Here is a 19,122-nt window from a genome sequence, read left to right as displayed (position 1 = left end):
ACTCTTCTTCCATTTATTCGGTTCCTTAATAATAACTATCTTTGCAGTTTTTAACATACTTCCTGGTATTCTAATATTCTCTGAATTGATGCAGTTTATTTTGGTGAAAAACTTTACTTTCCGTTTTCTGGCCTATTTTCTTAAACTTTGCACCATATAAAAGAGAGTGACTAGGATCACCATTTAGTGATGGACTGTTGAGTAAGCACCAGAGGCACAGACTTTTCCTATCTTATATATCACTATATTGCAAACTGAATGACACTTCTACTTTTTTTCTCATGGGTTTCTCCTAGTGGCCATTTATGGACCATGTATTTAGTAATTCTTTTAATATAAGTGATTTCATTTATAAAAAGAGAAAGAGTGAAAGCAAGAATCATAGGTAGCAGTGAAATTATAGGATTTGAGGGTATTTGAGATGTCACCTCCTCTCCCTGTACAGGTAGATACTGAATTTTTTAAAGTAGAGGTATAATTGACATACAGCATTGTATTAGTTTCGGGTATACAGTGTAACGATTTGATATTTGTGTATACTGCAAAATGATCACCACAGTAAGCCTAGTTAGCATCCATCACCATACAGTTACAATTTTTTTCTCTTGTGATGAAAACTTTTAAGATCTACTCTTTTAGCAACTTTCAAATATGCAATATAGTATTATTAACTATAGTCCCCATACTGCACACTGTATTGCCAGGACTTTATTTTATAACTGGAAATCTGTACCTTTTGACCCCATTCACCAATGTTTTCGTTATAGTATCACAAAGCCTATATTGTTGACCGATATTATTGAAAATCATTTTGATTCGGATTTCTACTTTACCTCTTTTGTTTTAATCTTTAACTTCTCTTCTTTCCTATCCCGATCTTCGCAGTTATTTTAAATAGTATTCTCTTATATTTTTGTCATCAAGATAGGAGGTGTTTCTTAACTTGATCTGTTTCCTTTATACTGGGCAGTGGGTCTGCAAACCCTGGCAGACATTTGACCCACAGGCCTGTTCCAGTCAGCTGCCATTTGTTTGTTTGCTTGATGTTCTAAATGCTGGAAAGCTAGGAGTGGTTTTTAATTTTTTAATGCTTATATTTTAAGTGGTTAACAAGTACCTGCATAATAGCCTCAATTTTGCTCTTGGCCCGCAAAGCCTAAACCGTTTACTCTCTGGCTCTTCACACCTTTCCAAAGGTCATTTTCTCAGTAGAGGTTCTCTTTCACTTGGGAAGCTCAGTTTGTTGTGACAACAAAAATGCCCCTGCAGAAGCAGTGCTCTGTGTGACCAGTCAATAGTACTTGCTCCTTCCTGCACTCCTACCTTGGAATTTTAAGGATCTGGGTCCTCTGTGTCAACATCCAGTTTCTTTCTCATACTATATCACATTTGGCTTTTGAAAAACAACTGATTTCTTTTATTTATTTTTTATTTTTTTGTGGTACGCGGGCCTCTCACTGCTGCGACCTCTCCCGTCGCGGAGCACAGGCTCCGGACACGCAGGCTCAGCGGCCGTGGCTCACGGGCCCAGCCGCCCTGCGGCATGTGGGATCCTCCTGGACCGGGGCACGAACCCATGTCCCCTGCATCGGCAGGCGGACTCCCAACCACTGCGCCACCAGGGAAGCCCTAATTTCTTTTAAATGTAAATATTGTATATGACATATTTTGAGAACTGAACTGGCACTTTGATGTTTTATTAGATAATATCCAGCCGCCTGTGTCTTGTTATTCTCTGCAAAGGCTGGTGGAAGAAACGCGTACACACCTTCTGCCCCTTCCTCAGATCCTGCCAGATGAGATAATTGTGGTACCTCCATCTCAGTAACTGCCCCAAATCATACAGCTAGTAAGTGGTGACGTATTCTTGAACATTTCCTGGAGGAATGGAAAGCAGGCAGTGCACGGAAAGAGTCTAGAGACCACGTTCTGGACACTGAAAGTTTATCCTCAATTATTTAGTCTACATGGGAAGAGGAGCTTTTCATAAAAGCGAGGGGAAATGTGTGCACTCCAGCTAGCGTTTAACTGGTTCCAGTTGCCCTAGTAGTTTTTTAATTTCTCCTCTAATATTCTGGACTTTTAACAGAATGCAAGTACCTTGAAGCTGTGTACCATAGACCGATCCCGCGGGCATCTCACAAGGGCAGGTTCAGAATGGTGGCGGTAGGCTTTTGTCTTGTATTTTCCTTTTCGAGTCTTAGTTTATAGACTGTCAGCCCTGGAGGGTCCTGCGTTTAGCTGATGCCCAGTGCTTAGTGTAGCGCCTTGCCATGGTGGGTACCCAGTTAACATTTATCGAATAAAGAGAAGAACTATATGTTCGAGACTCATCACAGTGGGGTCGAGTGCCTGGGCTGGAATGCAGTTTTCTGTGTGGTATCTCACCGTTTCCCATTAACTCTGATTTTTGTCAGGCTCTGTGGCCTCTGTTTGTAATTTGTTACGGTGAGGGGCTTGTTAAGGTGTTCTAATAAGATCTTTTTGGATCTGTAATTATACACTGTCAGCCTCTGATTCTTCTATGGGAAAATGTGCTGCTTCCTTCCTTACTCCGTTGAGCCGGTCTTCAGTGTCCTTGTCTGTCACCCATTCCCTCCTGTCTTTCATCTAGTTTTTCTAGTTTCCAGAATTGTCTCAAGAACTTCCGGATTGGAGGTGCACCCATTATGAACGCCCTCCCACATCCAGCTGACCTTTTTGCAGCTTTCAGAGCCAGTTTAGAAAGAGAGTTTAGTGCTAAGATCTGGTAAATCTACAGCTTTGACCCTGAAACCCTGGTTGTCCGGCCTGGGTGCAGGTGTCCTCCCAGCCTGCTTTGGTCCTTTATAAGGAAGGAAGCCTTAAGCTATCCACTGTTTTCATTTTAGGAAGGCACTGTCTGCCTTGGTTTTGGGATCACAGCCTTGGTAACCAAGCTCTTTTGGATCTAATCCTCCTTCCCAGCACTTAACCTCTTTGTGCCTCAGTTTTTCAGGCTATGAAATGGGCTAACAATATACACAGCTCATAGGGTTACTCTGTGTAAGGTGCTGGCACTGTGCCTGGATTATAGTAAATGCTATGTAAGTGATTTGCTATTATTATTTACTGTTAACTGACCTTTGACCTCTTCGCTCCCATCACCGGGCTGCTCTTCTGTTCATCAAACATTATTGTGATCTGATTGTGCGTCTTAGTGCCCTGTGACTTTCAGCTCTTCAAGGGCAAGAACCACGGTTTACCACTCTGTCCCTGTGCTTTGCACCATGTCTGGTTCATTCATATTTGTTGAACTTGACTGTGGGAGGTTAGAGAGATCTATTTAGGCTTTATTGACTTGAAGATGCTGCTGCTTTGTGCTTTATCAGCTGGTGAATGCACAGAGTGATAAGTGGGTGAAAGGGCATCAAAAAGGATGAAGTCTGTGGTTGCTCTCCATTACCCTCATAGGAGAGTCAGTATTCAGATTTGTAAAGCAGATGGTCCATGGTAAGACAAGAGTGTGTGTGTATGTGTATACACACACTGCATGAGTAGTTAACACATGGGAGTTAGGAGGGCAAAGTAATGTGTGAGGAAAATAGCGTGAACCATAGTCCTTGAATAAAATGAAGAGATGTAAGGGCCGGAGTTCTGTTTATCAGTAGGTTTTAGTCACTGAGAAAATCTCAGTAACTAGATGTCCAGAGAAGTGGTCCTAAAATAATGCTTTCATTTCCCCCCCTTAGGATTTGACGGGATCTGAACTCTATACCCAGGCAGCCAATCTCTTGCACCCTGTGGTCTATACCACGGCTGTCATTCTTCTCTTCTGCCTCTTAGTGGTCATCGTCAGTTACATATACCATCACAGGTAAGAAGTAACACTTTGTGAATAGAGGTCTGTGGAGTTTATTTCACATTTAATTAGGATAAAACTGAGTTTAGGGCTTCCCTGGTGGCGCAGTGGTTGAGAATCTGCCTGCCAATGCAGGGGACACGGGTTTGAGCCCTGGTCTGGGAAGATTCCACATGCCACGGAGCAACTAGCCCCGTGAGCCACAATTACTGAGCCTGCGCATCTGGAGCCTATGCTCCGCAACAAGAGAGGCCGCGATAGTGAGAGGCCTGCGCACCGCAATGAAGAGTGGCACGCATTTGCCGCAGCTAGAGAAAGCCTTCACACAGAAACGAAGAGGCAACACAGCCATAAATAAATAAATAAATAAAATTAAAAAAAAAAACTGAGTTTAATACCATGCTATCCTTCCAAAGTAAGGACGATTACTTCAGAATACCTACAGGCCTTCTTCACTTCATACAATTCAAGACATAAATAATTAGTGCCTGTGATGGTAAATTCATCTTCTACAGCACTCAGTCACTTTGCTGGGTTTGTACCTGGGAAAGAATATGGGAAGTCTTTGTTGGTGGCTGGGGGTTGGGGCATGGGGGGGAGATAATGTAGAGCCTGGTTACCTGCAGATGTGTCTCCCAGAACCAGACTGTGGTATTATTTGTTTTATAAATTCTTGCCTGTTGTGATATTCTTTTTTATAGACAGCATTTAAGAATGCTTGTGGAATTTAAGTGTGGGATATGGTTTTTGTTAATTGGAGGCAAAGCTACAGAAATTTTTATTTTATGGTGAGAAATAATGAGCTGAAAGGATTTTCTAAGCAGAAATTCACTTTACAAGAGGTTTTGCTAGAATGTATTTTCCTCTTTAAGCTGGACATATGTGACATTTCTTGATATTTAGTTAAGAAACAAGGAGATTTTGATGTAAAAAAGAGAGACTTCAGCATTTCATTATGAAAGGCCAGGAAGAAATGCACTGGGCATTTAGACCATGTTATCCTAGTAAGTCAGGAAAAATAGAGCTTGGCACCTTGCAGAAATCTCTGAGAAGCAAACAAGTAATCCATCTGTCATAAGACATTGTAACTAACAAAAGCTCACATATTTCTTATTATGGAGATTTTGTTTAGCCTTTAGTGGATGTAGTAGTTCCATTTGACTTGTCTTTTTTGCTGTACTGCAAAGTAAAATGTTAAGAAACTGTATTGAGTGATTTCTCAAACCGTGTGTGTGTGTGTGTGTGTCTGATAGTATGTTTTAATAAAATGTTTAAACGTTTACATCTGGCCTTTTATGAGTTGGAAATGTTAACTTGAAGATGTCCAGCTTCAAGTATACTAACCTGGGTCTTATTTTTTCCCTTTTCTTTTAACAGTTTGATTAGAATCAGTCTCAAAGGCTGGCACATGCTTGTGAACTTATGCTTTCATATTTTTCTGACATGTGTGATCTTTGTGGGAGGAGTAACTCAAACCAGAAATGCCAGCGTCTGCCAAGCAGTAAGTCAAAGTAAAAAACTGAAATGAAAAAATTTCCTATTAGAAATTTCATGTTTCATTAACTATAAAAGGAAAATTGTTCCTTTAAAGCATTTTTCTTTAGCTAATTAAAGTCAAACTGTATGTCACTTAAACAGTTTACCAGTATACTTCAAATTCTGAATTTTCGTTTCACAACTGAATATGTGACTTATGGAGCTTGTCTTTTTATCTTGGGGAATTTTGTGCTACTTGTCATGCCTGTTATAATGCCAAACATTTAATTAAAAAAATTTATAAAATCCTGACTATGATTGAAAGAGAAGTGACATTTTCCAACAGTAGGATTTTAAAAATTATCTATTTATGAAAATAGAAATTAGAAAAAATTTTAACTGTAAGATGTAAAAATGAGAAACTTTTTACATGTGGTACATATAAAGAATTTTAAAATATAGTCATCTCTTAATTTGAAATAAATTATTACATATGTAGCCTTAGTAAACAGTATTTTTGCAGTGTAAGTATAAAAAATCAAAACTATTTAATATGTGAATAGGAAATATGTAAATTTTATTTGCATACTCTTTTCTATGTACATGATAGCAAGCAGTGTCACAGAGTATTGAGTTCAGACTACCTAGATTTGGATCTCAGCTCTACTGTTTCCAGTGTTTCTATGGGCAATTTATTTAACTTTTTTTTATTGCAGAAAAGCACATAATGAGATCTACCCTCTTAACAAATTTTTAAGTGTGTAGTACAGTTATTAACTATAAGGACAATGTTGTACAGCAGATCTTTAGAGCTTTTTCATCTTGCATGACTGAAATTATACCCACGGATCAGCAACCTTCAATTTCCCTCTCCCCTCAGCTCCTGGCAGCCACCGTTCTACTTCCTGTCTCTGTGAGCTTGACTATGTAAATACCTCATATAAGTGGAATGATGCAGTATTTTTCCTTCTGTGACTGCCTTATTTCATTTAGCATAATGTCCTCAGGGTTCATCCATGTTGTATGCGACAGGATTTCCTTCTTTTTTATGGCTGAGTAAATATTCCGTTGTATGTATACATCACATTTTCTTTATCGATAGACATTTAGATTGTTTCCAACTCTTGGATGTTGTGAGTAACACTGCAGTGAACATAGGAATACAATTATCTTTTCTAGATCCCGATTTCAATATGTAACATTTTTGTCTCTCAGTTTTCTCACCTGTAAATTGGGAATAATAATCGAGTTGTTGTCAGATGATGTGATTATTTATATTAAAAAAGCTAAAGTAACTTCCAGGTAAATTATTTGAAAAAAATAGGAAAGTTTAGCAAAAGTGAATGTAGTTTTTTTAAAATGTAGTTTAATGTACAAAAGTTTGCTGCTAGTATGCAGAAATGCATCTATGGGAAAACAATTAATGAGAAGGTATCGTTTATATAGTATCGAAAAATATCAAGTACTTAGAAATAATAAAAAATGTTCAAGGTTTGCAGGTAAAAATTTATTATATATTAAAGAAGACCTAAATAAATGGAAAGATACACTAGGTCCAAGAATAGGAAGAGTTAAAATCAGAAAGGTAGCAGTTCCTCCTAAATTAACCTATAGATAAGAGAATTTTTCGTGAAACTCAATAAAATGGTCTTTGAATCTATATGAAAGTAAAAAAGAACCAAAGATAGCTAGGCCACTTCTGAAAAATAGTAGAATAGGAAGACTTCTAATGATCCAAACTTTTGAGGCTGTTGTAGTTAAAACTGTAGTGTTTGGTGTAGGGATGGATAAATTGACCAACACAGAAGAGCAAGCTTGGAAGCAGACCCACGCAGAGCTTTGGTATAAGACAGAGGTTACTTGCCTCATCAGTTGGGTAAAGACAGAGCACTGTACAGTTAAGGGAGCTGGGAAATCCATCTGGAAAAAGATTAAAATGGATCTATACTTCAAGCCATTTTTAAAAAGTCAACTTTGGGTAGATTAAAAACTTATATAAGTCCAAACCAAAGAGTGAACATTTATATTAGAAAATAGCATAATCCTTGGGATAAGGAGGGATTTCTTAAATATGACTAGAAAGGACATACATTGAACTAAATTAAAAATAAGATCTTTTTGAAAAATTAAGATTCCTAAGGAAAGTGAAAAGACAAGTTTCAAATTAGAAGAAGCTATTCCCAATACATAACCACTGACAGAGCATTAGAATAAAATATATATATATATATATGTTAAAAACTGTAATCAGTGAGAATGCCACACACAGCACTGTAGGAAAAGTGGCGAGAGTGACAGACAGCAGAGTAAACACAGGGCCAGGGTATGCCTGAAGAGATGTTCCGTGGCATTGGTGGTCACGGAGATGCAAATTCAGATAGCTACCATACTATGCGTTTTTCTGTCAGAAAAATTAAGCCTGACAATGCCAAGTATTGAAGAACATGTGGATCCACATGTTTTATTTATACATGGTGGGAATGTAAGCGGATGACTCCAGGAGGCTTTACCTTCTAAAGGTAAGCATCCACACACCCTGGACCCACAGTCCCACTCCTGGGCTCAGAGTGAGCTGACACACGTGGAACAGGCGTGTGCCTGTGAATATTCATAGCAGCACTCTACACAGTAGCAGAAACCTGGAAGCAACCCCAGTGTCGATCACTGAGAGGGTGAATGAATAAACGGTGATATTACACAAGAGTCAAAATTAATGAATTACAACAAGGCATAGCAGTGTGAGTCAATCTCAGGAATATAAGTGAAAAATTAAGTCCCGTAAGTGACATTCACCCTGATATCTTTTTTTTTAATAGAGGTAAATGTAACTAAAATGAAACAGCACACTTTTAATGAAAATATATAAGTGCACCAAAACTGTATAAAAAAGGAAAGCAAAGGGATGATAAACACAGGATCCAGGGTGATGATTACCTTGGGTGAAGGGGACCATATGGCTTGATACAGGTTTTTGTCAAGATCTTACTTTTTGTCTTATTTAAAGATTCTTGGACACCTTTTATTAGCAATAGCTAATTAAATAACTAAATAAAAGCAGGCTGTGCTTTTGTACTTGGCCCAATCATTAACCTAAGGCTGATGATTAATCCAATATTGTATTCATGAGATCCAATTGAAAGTGTGTGCGCGCCGCACGTAAGAATTGAGTGGATTAAATGACTCAGGAGTGCCTGGCATACAGTAAATGCTCAGTTAGATGCTAGCTATTACTACTCTTGTTGATATAATTACCTCTTAGCAGTGCAGAATATTTCCCTGTTTCAGGCCATTACTATACATCTGAAAACAAATTTGTTAGGGAGCCTATGACAAGTTAGGTAACGGATCTCGGATCAACTTAATACATGTACAAAAAACAGTGCTTCTCTTTTCTCAGTCTTTCTCCCCTTCTTTACCTGGCCTATTCCCACTTACTTTGTAGGTCTCAGTTTACTGTCACTGTTTCAGAGATGCAGTCCCTCCACCCCCCCTCCCCTCATTATCCTCTGGTGCTTATTAAAATTCCATGGTGCCTACAAAACTTTGTGATTGACTGTCATTTACCTATTTGTTGTCTCTGGACTCAGAGCTCTACAGGAGCAGGAATTAGATTGATTGGATTCACCAGTGTTTATCCAAGAATCAGTGTAAGACCTGACGCATAGTAGGTGCTCAGCAGATATTGAATAAATGAACAAAAAAGGCCTCTGTTTGCTAATAGTAGAAATCATTCCACCTGGAGCTGTTTTGAGCATGAACAATTAGGAGTGTATTCAGCACACAATGGTAGTAATCGTCTCAGTTCTATCTAAAAAATATTCATTGATTTCTTGGAATAGACAAATTTATTTCACTAAGGAAATGAACAGAAAGAGGCCATAGTAAAGATGACTGCCTTTCATCATCCTGAATGGTATTTTATACCATTTCTAGAATGAAAAGGGCAGGAATTGCACTGAGTTATTAGAGTCTCAATAACAAATGACTGTTAGTTAAGGATTTACCCAGAAAATTAGGGTGGGGGATGGACAGGTTTTATATGTTGTTTTCTTCTGTTCTTTTTTTTCTTTTTAACAGTGTTCTTTCCTTCCTCTGTGAAAGACATAACATCATTCTTGTTATTTCTGACCCAGACATGACTTACTTCACTTTGTTATTCTAATACTTAATTCAGTTAGTAGCCAGCTGTGTCTGCCAGAACAGCCCGTATGACTAGTTACCTAACCTTAGTAGGGGCTTCATGTTTCTTGGGCTCTTCTTCCACCTCTAAAACTGAACCCTAAAGTGTCCACCTTTCACAGGCAGTTTTTGTATGTGCACATAATCGGTGTAGATTTGGCTTTTCTCCCTTTTAGAGCTCACGTATTTTATGAACAGTGTGGAGAGGTTCTAATACAGGTTCCTCCCCGAAGTGATTGGTTGAGGTTATTAAATGCTCCACCAGCCAGGTACTTCCCACTCTGCTTCTTTTGTCATCCGTTCTGGGTGGTGCTGTGGACACATTCTATAGCCTTGAACTCTCTTTTTGCAAGAGGAGCCAAAGGAGAACGGAGAAGCTGAGTGATAGAGTAGAAGGGGCTGTTGACTCAAGGTGGGAAAGGATCTGGGTTCTGGGTCGTGCCGGGCTGCCGAATAACTGCTTGAGCGTTAATTTTCCGGTCCTTGGTTTCCTTAGCTATGCAGTGAAAGGATTTGGCTGGATCTTATTTAAGTTACCTTGTTGCTCTACCACTTCATGATTTAATCTATTAAATATCGTGCCAGCTGACCTTCTCAGGTGTTCTCTGATGTCTTTTATCCAGAGGACCGCTGCAGTGGCATGTGAGATGCATCGGGAAAGATTCAACCCGTGGATATTAAGAGCTTTCTACTTGCCAACTACTGCAAGTTTGTCATCTTAAATTTCATATTAACCCTAGGAAGTATTTCTTACTCACAGATTTTATTAGTACAGAAATTGAGTCTTAGAGGATTGAAAAAACTTGCCCCAAGTCACTAGGGCCTTTGGGTGGCAGAAGCCTGATTCAAACGACAGTCTCTTTGACTCTGTGTGTCCTGTCCCCCACCCCACCCCAATAACTGTGCTTGCCTGTTTAGAGAGGACCCGCAGAGTAGAGGGGTCTGCTATGAGTTGCAGCCCTGCCACTGACCATGTGACCTCTGGTGGATGATTTAACTTCTTTCAGCCTCAGGCTCCTTGTCTGTAACACTAAATGAATGGGGATGCTAAGAGGATGAAATAGAAGCATGCACAAAATTGTCTGATACATTTTGGGATGCACAGCAGGCATTCAAAAGTCGAAGCTCTTAATTTTTATATATATTCATATCTGACTGAGTATTAAAGATCATTTTTTGCACACTTGGCTGTGCATGCTGTACTATTGTAGTTTTATTGGTGGTTAAAAATCCAATTGTTACAATGTCTGGTCTCTGGTATGTGAGCAGTTTATGGTTAGGTAACGAGTATATAAAGTGAGACTGTTCAGGATAAGTATTTTGTATCCATTTTGCAACTTTGGATATTCATGTCCCTGAGGTAAGGTGACTTTCTTAAGTTCTAATCTGTTGCATTTAATGAATTGTTTACATGCCCTAATGAATTAGATTATTTATTTCCAAACTGTTTACAGATTTCCCACATGTATTTCTTGTTTATTTGGAAGAAATTGTGACAGTGAGGTTATATTTCAAGTATAGCCCAAGTGTCTGATGGAGAATAAAATAGGAAGCACCTCCCTCCTTTCAAAAGACAGGAACACCCTCTCTGCTAGTTCTCAGTGCCTACTACTTTATTCTGGTTCTTGTGGAATATTCGGTGATTTGCTTATGTGACTGTTAGCAGGTGACATCAGACTCCTGAAATTCCACTATTGGTAATAATTGTTTAACTAGAAGACTTCAGTATCTTTCAGATGTGCAGACTTTTTCTGCATATTTTGAAATGCCATAAGAAACACTTCAAAATCTAAAGGTTGAGTTTTACCTCTTAGATCTAAAACAAGAAAATTCTCCATCTTGCACCTCCTATGTTGAAAGTATTTTAAACTTCTGTTTTTAAACTTATTTACAGCCCTGTCTCATTCTTTTGACCTCTGTGTCAGAGAAAACTAGCAACAGTAGAGTATACCATTTTGAGTCAATATCAGTGATTTGTTTTGAATGTTTGGTTTCTATGCACCAAATCCAAGGATATTGTTTTTATTTACAGTATTTCGTGTGACTCCAGGTAGCTCAAAGGGTTATTTTATGCTATTTGTTCCACTTATATCTGTAAATTTTGCTTTTATAGTGCAGTCAGTAAAACTAACGAGAACCAAGGAGCCACTTTTCTTCTTAATAAGAAGATACTCTGACCGCTCTGGTTTGGCCGGGCTGGATCCACCCTTCTAGCCCTTCCAGTCATTAAGAGGACAGTGACCACCCTAGTATCTTGCCCTGCAAAATAATACCTGAGCTTATATGTCACCACGTTTAACTGCAGATCGGTTCTCATTAAAATGAGCCTTAGGCAGCAGTCTAAATGCTTCTATTACTGACCTAGGTTTGATAATGTCAATCAGTTTGATTTTCTTGAAATTGGAGAGCCATCCTTTAAAAACAAATTTTTTTTCCCCTTGGAGCTTTTCATTTATAGGATTTTACCTGTAATCATTGTATAAGAAGAAAGAATCAAAAAGATAGTAAGTAGTTAGATAAGGAAGCTGAACTATGTCCTTTCTGCTCCAATGACCCATGTATTTATTTTTCTTAGAACAGATTTTAAACCTCTCTTAGCCCCATACATACCTTCATCTAGAATTTTATCTTTAACTGGTGTTGCTTCAAACACAGGTTACATGATAGACATGCCCCTCATCACCCCTCTGGGAAGAAACTTGGTGTCATTTACATATATTTCAATTATCCATCATTTATCAAGCACTTATTATGTTTCAGGTCTTGTGCCCATTCAGTCCCTACAAAATCCCTAGAGATGGTTATTGATAATCCTTCCACTGTTCAAATGAGAAACATTAATTTCAGAAATTATTTTCTTAAAACCATACTCCTAATAAGTAATAATAAAAATATTGCCGTATTTAAAATTGCTTATCAGGGACCAGGCGACGTGCTAAATGTTTTATATAGACTGTCTTTTTCAAAGCCTCATGGTAGTTTTATATTCTCAGTTTACGGATGAGGAAAACAATGCTTGAAATGTTATGCAAGCTTGCTAAGGTGTCATAAGGGGTTGATTCTTGTTTTAAAACCAGGCAAACTTGTTGATTTCAGAGCTCACTCACTTAAAATAATCAATCTGTTATATTGCTCACTTACCATTTTGATATATAAAAGCTCTGAATTAGAACTACTCAGGTCTCTGACTCTGTGTGCTGTGACTTCCACCCTCTAGTTACCCTTGACTTCTATATTCCTCCTTAAAATGGGCTTTAGGAACTCAACTCTAATTTATAACATAGCATCTACGAGTAACATGTCTTTGGCTTATTGTTGTCCAGGAGGGAATTCCGTGATATATTTAGAGTCATCTTGGGTATAAGTTGTAGTCTGTGGGCCTCCTAGGTCCAGCTGTTGATTTGATCCTCTATTATACGTCTGTTAGAGTGCTTTCTTTGTCTTATCAGCAGGCGAAGGAATTGATCATTAGAATACACCTTCATACTGTTTTTGAGTCAGATTTTCAAAAGTAACTTACCAAACTTCTTTTAAAGTTTACTGGCAGCTACTGTACTTTATGATTGTAAAGGGGAATTCTGTTTGTTTTAGTTCATGTATTCTTCAATCTTCTTTCTAGGTTGGAATAATTCTTCATTATTCCACCCTTGCTACAGTTCTCTGGGTGGGAGTGACAGCTCGAAATATCTACAAACAAGTCACTAGAAAAGCTAAAAGATGCCAGGATCCTGATGAGCTGCCACCTCCACCAAGGCCAATGCTCAGGTATCTAATATCTTTGTGTACTGTTTTATGTTAAATGTCCATTACATCTTAAATTTAATGAAGCATGGTCATAACAAAAAATTGCTCAGTGAATTTTGGAAAGTAAAAAAAAATGGACTTGTAAACAGCCTTGCAACTGGGAGTGAGTGCTTTGTGAAGTTATGTATCCTCTCTATGCCTTTATCTCCTACAAAGTGGGAATGATTCTCCTTCACGGAGTTGTGAGGAATAAGTGACTTACTTTGTAAAGCACTTAAGATGGTACTGGCCACAGAGTAAGCTCTGTGAAAATATTAGCTGTTTTTATTTCCTTGAGGTCATGTGATAGATTTTAACCTAGTCACGTACATATCCATGTGGTTATTCTCTACAAAAGACAAAACAGTTTTGGGGTCATGCTGTTCCTGCCATTACAATCGGAATCAGTTGTCAGTGGATTCTTGTGCTGGATGAGTAGAAGTCAGTCGATCAGTGTCTCTGAGTGTGTTGAATGCTGGATGTGTACCTTGCCCTGAGCCAGGGACTGAAGGAAAACCTCCTGCCCTTGAGGGGTTTACAGTCTGAGGAGACAGTCTGAAAGGAGAACCCGCTGCAGCTGTGTAAGAGCTGAAGTGGAGATGTGTTATTTGAAAGTATCAACAAAGGAGCCATTAATTCTGTTGGGGGATGGTAGGCTATTAGGAGTTGCTTGACCACTGGCACAAAGGATGGAGGTTGCACTCCAGATACAGGATCCCGTGGTGAGCTGAGGAGATTTGAGAAGTGCAGTTTGGCTGTGGCAGGAACCTAGGGTGTACAGTGTACAGTAGTAGGATTCAGAGTGAAAACTGAGTTTCAGGCCTTGGTTGGGGGGCCAGGTTAAAATGTGGGCTATACATTGGAATGCTGGAGGGTAGGGGGCATATATAAATAATTCCACTGAGGTCATTCGGGGGTCCCCGTGAGGACTGCAGCTAGAACAGTGGCATGGAGATTAGAGAGGATACGTGTTCAGACACTTGAGGCAGTTTCTCCAGGATTGATGGCCAACTGGATTTGAGGGTGTGTGCCAGAATTCGAAGGTGGCTGCAGAGTGTTTACTCCAGTTCGCTAAGGCCCCTCTGCAGATGGTGCGTCCATCAACTGAGAAAATCATAGAGGAAGAGCAGATGCGGGGACTCCGGGAGGGTAAGCACAGGGGAGATGGGCTCACCAGTACTCTGTCGTGGCAAGTTTACATTTTGGGAGTCTGGTGCTTAGCAGAGAAATCGAGCTACGTGTACTCTGGACAGGACAGGAGATGTTTTCACGTGTATTCGTTGAAGCAGTGATAACAGCAACCTCTCCTAGAGAAAAGTTAGTTAAGAATGATCCCTGGGCCGTATCAATGGGCCATAGCAGATAAAGGGAAGAATTGAAAGAGAACATTGAAGATTGGGGGGACAGCGGTTCCATGGGTGGGAAGGGGCAGCAGGAGTGCTGGGCCACGGTCAGATTGCAGGATGTGATTTGACACCCCTGTCAGTGGTATTAAAAGGAACTGAGGGATGGGGTTTGGCTAAGAGATAGGAATCCTGCCTATCCTCATGCAGCTTTCTGTTAGGTTTCCTTTCTGTTAGGTGATTAAAAACAAAAAGGCAGCTTGGGCTGCAAAGCCTGTGCAGTCCCTAGTGACCTGCAGGTACCCCCTTTGCTTTAGACACTGCAGGCTCACCCTTTAGGATGCTCTCCTTCCCCCATGTCCCTAAGCTTAAAGAAACCCCAGCATCGCGGCTACCTGGAGGGTGTGGGGCTTGCCTTGAGTCTGCTGGCCCCAGAGAGGGCGGTTTCAGTAGCATGGTAGGTGGAAGCAGCCTCATCTCACAATAAGGTGACAAAGGTGAGGCACTTGATGGTGCCATTGTTTCCAGGGGTTTGTCACCAAAGGGAGCAAGAAAGAAGGTGCTGGTTGAAGGAAAGTTTTAGAAGATAGGGAAAACGTGAATAGACTTATAGGCTGGAAGGAATATGCAGTGGAGAAGAAGATTTACAGCTGCAAAATAAGGGTTATTTGGTAACAGGCAGTCCCAGAGTTGGGTGGGGAAGGAGTGGCAGAGAGGAATGTGGAGCCCGAGATAAATTTGGGTGAACTGATGCCTTCTTTTCAGGTAAGAAGCAGCTATGAATTAGCATAGCAGGAAGAAGGGCAGGGTCACGGACGTTGGCCTGCCTCTAATCTGTGAAATTAGAAGACAGGGTTATAGTTTTATAGGGTAATTAGCTGTCTTTTTCAGCAATGATATCATATTGAAGGATTTTAGTACCTGTGAGCACGACTAAGAAAAAATGTATGGAAAATGTGTTACGAATATTGCCTTTATCCAGCCAGTTTGCATTTGGACTGTGTCTTTGGACCTGGCAAATACAGAATTAAGATTGGCTATACCCATGGGTAGCTAGCCGGGGCAGGACGTTCCCTGTTCTCTTTTCAGAGAACTCAAAGAAGCTGTACCTCCCCGCAAAAAGTTGTTCTTCATAGGACCAGCCACTCTGTCTCCCTCATTTCTTCCTGCACCAGCTAGTCTGTGGGAAAGGGGTCAGGAAGGGCCTGAGTGCTGCAGGACGTTGCTGGGATCCAGGTATCTTCCTTGTCCCAATCTCAGCTGACTGAAGATAAGCATACACAGCAGTAGAACATCCTGGAATATGCAGGTTTAGCCGGACATTAATAAATAAATAACGTCATTCCATATTTAGTCTGACCTGTGGCGCAGTAAGATCTTAAAGTCCATTATGTAGTGGACTAGCCTTCTGCTTTATCAGCTGAATCTAAAAGAAGCCCCATTCCCCCAAAAGAAAAAAGTATAAACTGAAGCCCTACCTGTAGTAGCTTACTGTTACTTTGCCTGTCCACAGGGTGGCAGAAGCTGATCAGCTTTCCTTAACTCAGAAACCTTACATGCTTTTTTAAAAAAAAAGAAATCCAAAGTAAATAAAAACTTAAAAAAAATGTTATTGTTAACAAAGCGGGCTTTAAGTGTTAACCTTCAATGCATTATTGGAATAGTAATGAATCTTTAAGGAGTAACTTCTGCAGTACTGAGATACTGTGATGTATCCACCTTAATAAATTGGATTGATGTGCTGTTATTTCCATCACTGCCCTTTCTAGGTTTTACCTGATCGGTGGCGGTATACCCGTCATAGTTTGTGGCATAACAGCGGCAGCAAACATCAAGAATTACGGTAGTCGGCCAAATGCGCCCTAGTGAGTATTTAGTGTTCTCTGCGTACCTGAGTCGATTGCTTCTCTTCTAACTGTTTCCTAAGCACTAAAGTTTACTGCAGTTTCTTAAACGGTTTGTTGACATGTGTAGCATCTGAGCTGGTTCACCATTTTCTTTCCTAGCTGCTGGATGGCATGGGAACCCTCCTTGGGAGCCTTCTACGGGCCTGCCAGCTTCATCACTTTTGTAAACTGTATGTACTTTCTAAGCATATTTATTCAGTTGAAAAGACATCCGGAGCGCAAATACGAGCTGAAGGAACCCAGTGAGGAGCAGCAGAGGCTGGCAGCCAATGAAAATGGCGAAGTAAATCATCAGGATTCCCTGTCTCTCTCCCTCATCTCGACATCAGCCCTGGAAAATGAGCATACTTTCCGTTCTCAACTTTTGGGAGCCAGCCTTACCTTGCTCTTATATGTTGCTTTGTGGATGTTTGGGGCCTTGGCTGTTTCTTTGTATTACCCTTTAGACTTGGTTTTTAGCTTCTTTTTTGGAGCCACGTGTTTGAGCCTCAGTGCATTCATCGTGGTTCACCATTGTGTCAACAGGGAGGACGTCCGGCTCGCATGGATCATGACTTGCTGCCCGGGCCAGAGCACGTACTCGGTCCAGGTCAACGTGCAGCCCCCCAGCTCCAGTGGGCCGAGCGGGGAGACCCCCAAGTGCACCAACAGCAGCACAGAATCTTCATGCACAAACAAGAGTGCATCGAGCTTCAAAAACTCCTCCCAGGGCTGCAAATTAACAAACTTGCAGGCTGCTGCAGCTCAGTGCCATACCAACTCTCTACCTTTGAACGCCACGCCTCAGCTTGACAATAGTCTGACGGAGCATTCGATGGACAATGATATTAAAATGCATGTGGCGCCTTTAGAAGTTCCATTTCGAACAAATGTACACCCAAGCCGCCACCATAAAAACAGAAGTAAAGGGCACCGGGCCAGCAGACTCACAGTCCTAAGAGAATACGCCTATGACGTCCCCACGAGCGTGGAAGGCAGCGTGCAGAATGGCCTGTCGAAAAGCCGGCCGGGCAGTAATGAAGGACACTCTCGGAGTCGAAGGGCTTACTTAGCCTACAGAGAGAGACAGTACAACCCGCCTCAACAAGATAGCAGTGATGCTTGTAGCACACTTCCCAAAAGCAGCAGGAATTTTGAAAAGCCTGTTTCAACTAGTAGTAAAAAAGATGCATTAAGGAAGCCAACTGTAGTTGAACTTGAAAGTCAGCAGAAGTCTTATGGCCTCAACTTGGCCATTCAGAACGGACCAATCAAAAGCACTGGGCAGGATGGACCCTTGCTGGGTATGGATAGCACTGGCAATGTGAGGACTGGATTATGGAAACACGAAACTACTGTGTAGCATTGGTGGGCTTCCTGGGCAGAAATCCATATAAACTGTGATACTCAAATTCCTTTAAGCTATGAACATGTAAAAACCGACTGTTTACAGCCACCTTAGGGATTCAAAAGAATTTTGAATAAACTTCTAAGTTTTGTATTTTATGTATTTTATATCCCCCACGTGTTGCTTTTTTATGAATTTTGGAAAAAAAAAAAACCCTCTTAAAAAAAAAAAAACAACCGTCTAAAAACCCTCTGGTGGCTTGTTTTAGTTGTCAGAGCACCAGCAGGACATTTTGAGAATCTGAAATGTAATTTTCTTGGGATCTGTAATATCTACTTAACATTTCAGACTTGTATGTAATACAATAAATAGGTGTTTGTCATTGTGTCAATCTTATATTTTTACATTTTAGGAGCATTTAGTGCTATTTTAATGAAGTTTGTGCATTGGGATAGTTTAATGAGAATTATACACGTATCAGTTATCAGATTTTTACATGATTAGCTCCACTGATGGCATATAAATCAAAGAGCTTTTGGATTGTTGTATTTTATAAATACAGCTTTTTAAATGCTACAAGTTTTTTTTTTTAAATCTCACAGAATTTGTTTTTGAAAACGGAGATGCCTAAAAAGCTTTTCCTAAATTGCATTACTTTTGCCCATCTTATTAATACTATTTTTGATATTTGTGGCTTTTCAGTGGTTTATATTTGGTTTTCCTATTCATTCTTTTTTTTTCCCCAGCACATGTTATTTCTTTTTTAATTGAAATATAATTGACTTATTATATTAGTTTCAGGTGTACCACGTAGTGATTTGATATTTTTATACATTATGAAGATAATAATCACCACGGTAAGTCTAGTTACCATCCGTCATTATACAAAGTTCTTAAAATATTGACTCTATTTTAAGATAGTCAACTTATTTTAAGTTGACTCTATTCCCTATGCTGTATGTCGCATCCCCACGACTTAATTGTTTTATAACTGGAAGTTTGCCTCTTCATCCCCTTCCCATATATGAACGTAAATGAAAAGGTGTCATACAAGGTTCACGTTCACTTACTTTGGATTCTTCAATATTGGCTCCTATCTGTTGGCTGTTACTTTGTTCTTAAACAGATAAAGTTCCTCAGGTTCATGCTAAAGTTCTAATTTTTCAGTTCCACTCTAAGGGCAAACACAGGTCTGATGCAAAAGTTATCGTTGGTCAGTGATGCACTGCAGTCCTTATCTATCTCCTGTCCCAGGCTCACTGGGGTCCTTTCCGGGAAAGTTAGATC

The 19,122-nt window shown here is 40.0% G+C and overlaps 1 protein-coding gene across 1 annotated transcript in view; it reads left to right on the top strand.

The window, feature by feature from the left end:
- ADGRA3 (adhesion G protein-coupled receptor A3) overlaps nt 1–18,226 on the top strand; it is a 118,010-nt gene extending 99,784 nt beyond the window's left edge. The window contains exons 15-19 of the mRNA XM_024745560.1: nt 3,711–3,835; nt 5,198–5,321; nt 13,095–13,240; nt 16,371–16,466; nt 16,608–18,226. Of these exons, the coding sequence (XP_024601328.1) occupies nt 3,711–3,835; nt 5,198–5,321; nt 13,095–13,240; nt 16,371–16,466; nt 16,608–17,850 (1,734 nt within the window). The 3' untranslated portion in view covers nt 17,851–18,226. The remainder of the gene's footprint in view (nt 1–3,710; nt 3,836–5,197; nt 5,322–13,094; nt 13,241–16,370; nt 16,467–16,607) is intronic.
- Nucleotides 18,227–19,122: the final 896 nt, after the last annotated feature.

This window comes from Neophocaena asiaeorientalis, unplaced genomic scaffold (assembly GCF_003031525.2).
Source record: "Neophocaena asiaeorientalis asiaeorientalis breed wild unplaced genomic scaffold, Neophocaena_asiaeorientalis_V1.1 scaffold397, whole genome shotgun sequence".
In the NCBI taxonomy this organism is placed as follows: domain Eukaryota; kingdom Metazoa; phylum Chordata; class Mammalia; order Artiodactyla; family Phocoenidae; genus Neophocaena; species Neophocaena asiaeorientalis.
The sequence above is the reverse complement of the archived record's forward strand: the minus strand, read 5'-3'. Positions and strand labels throughout refer to the sequence as shown.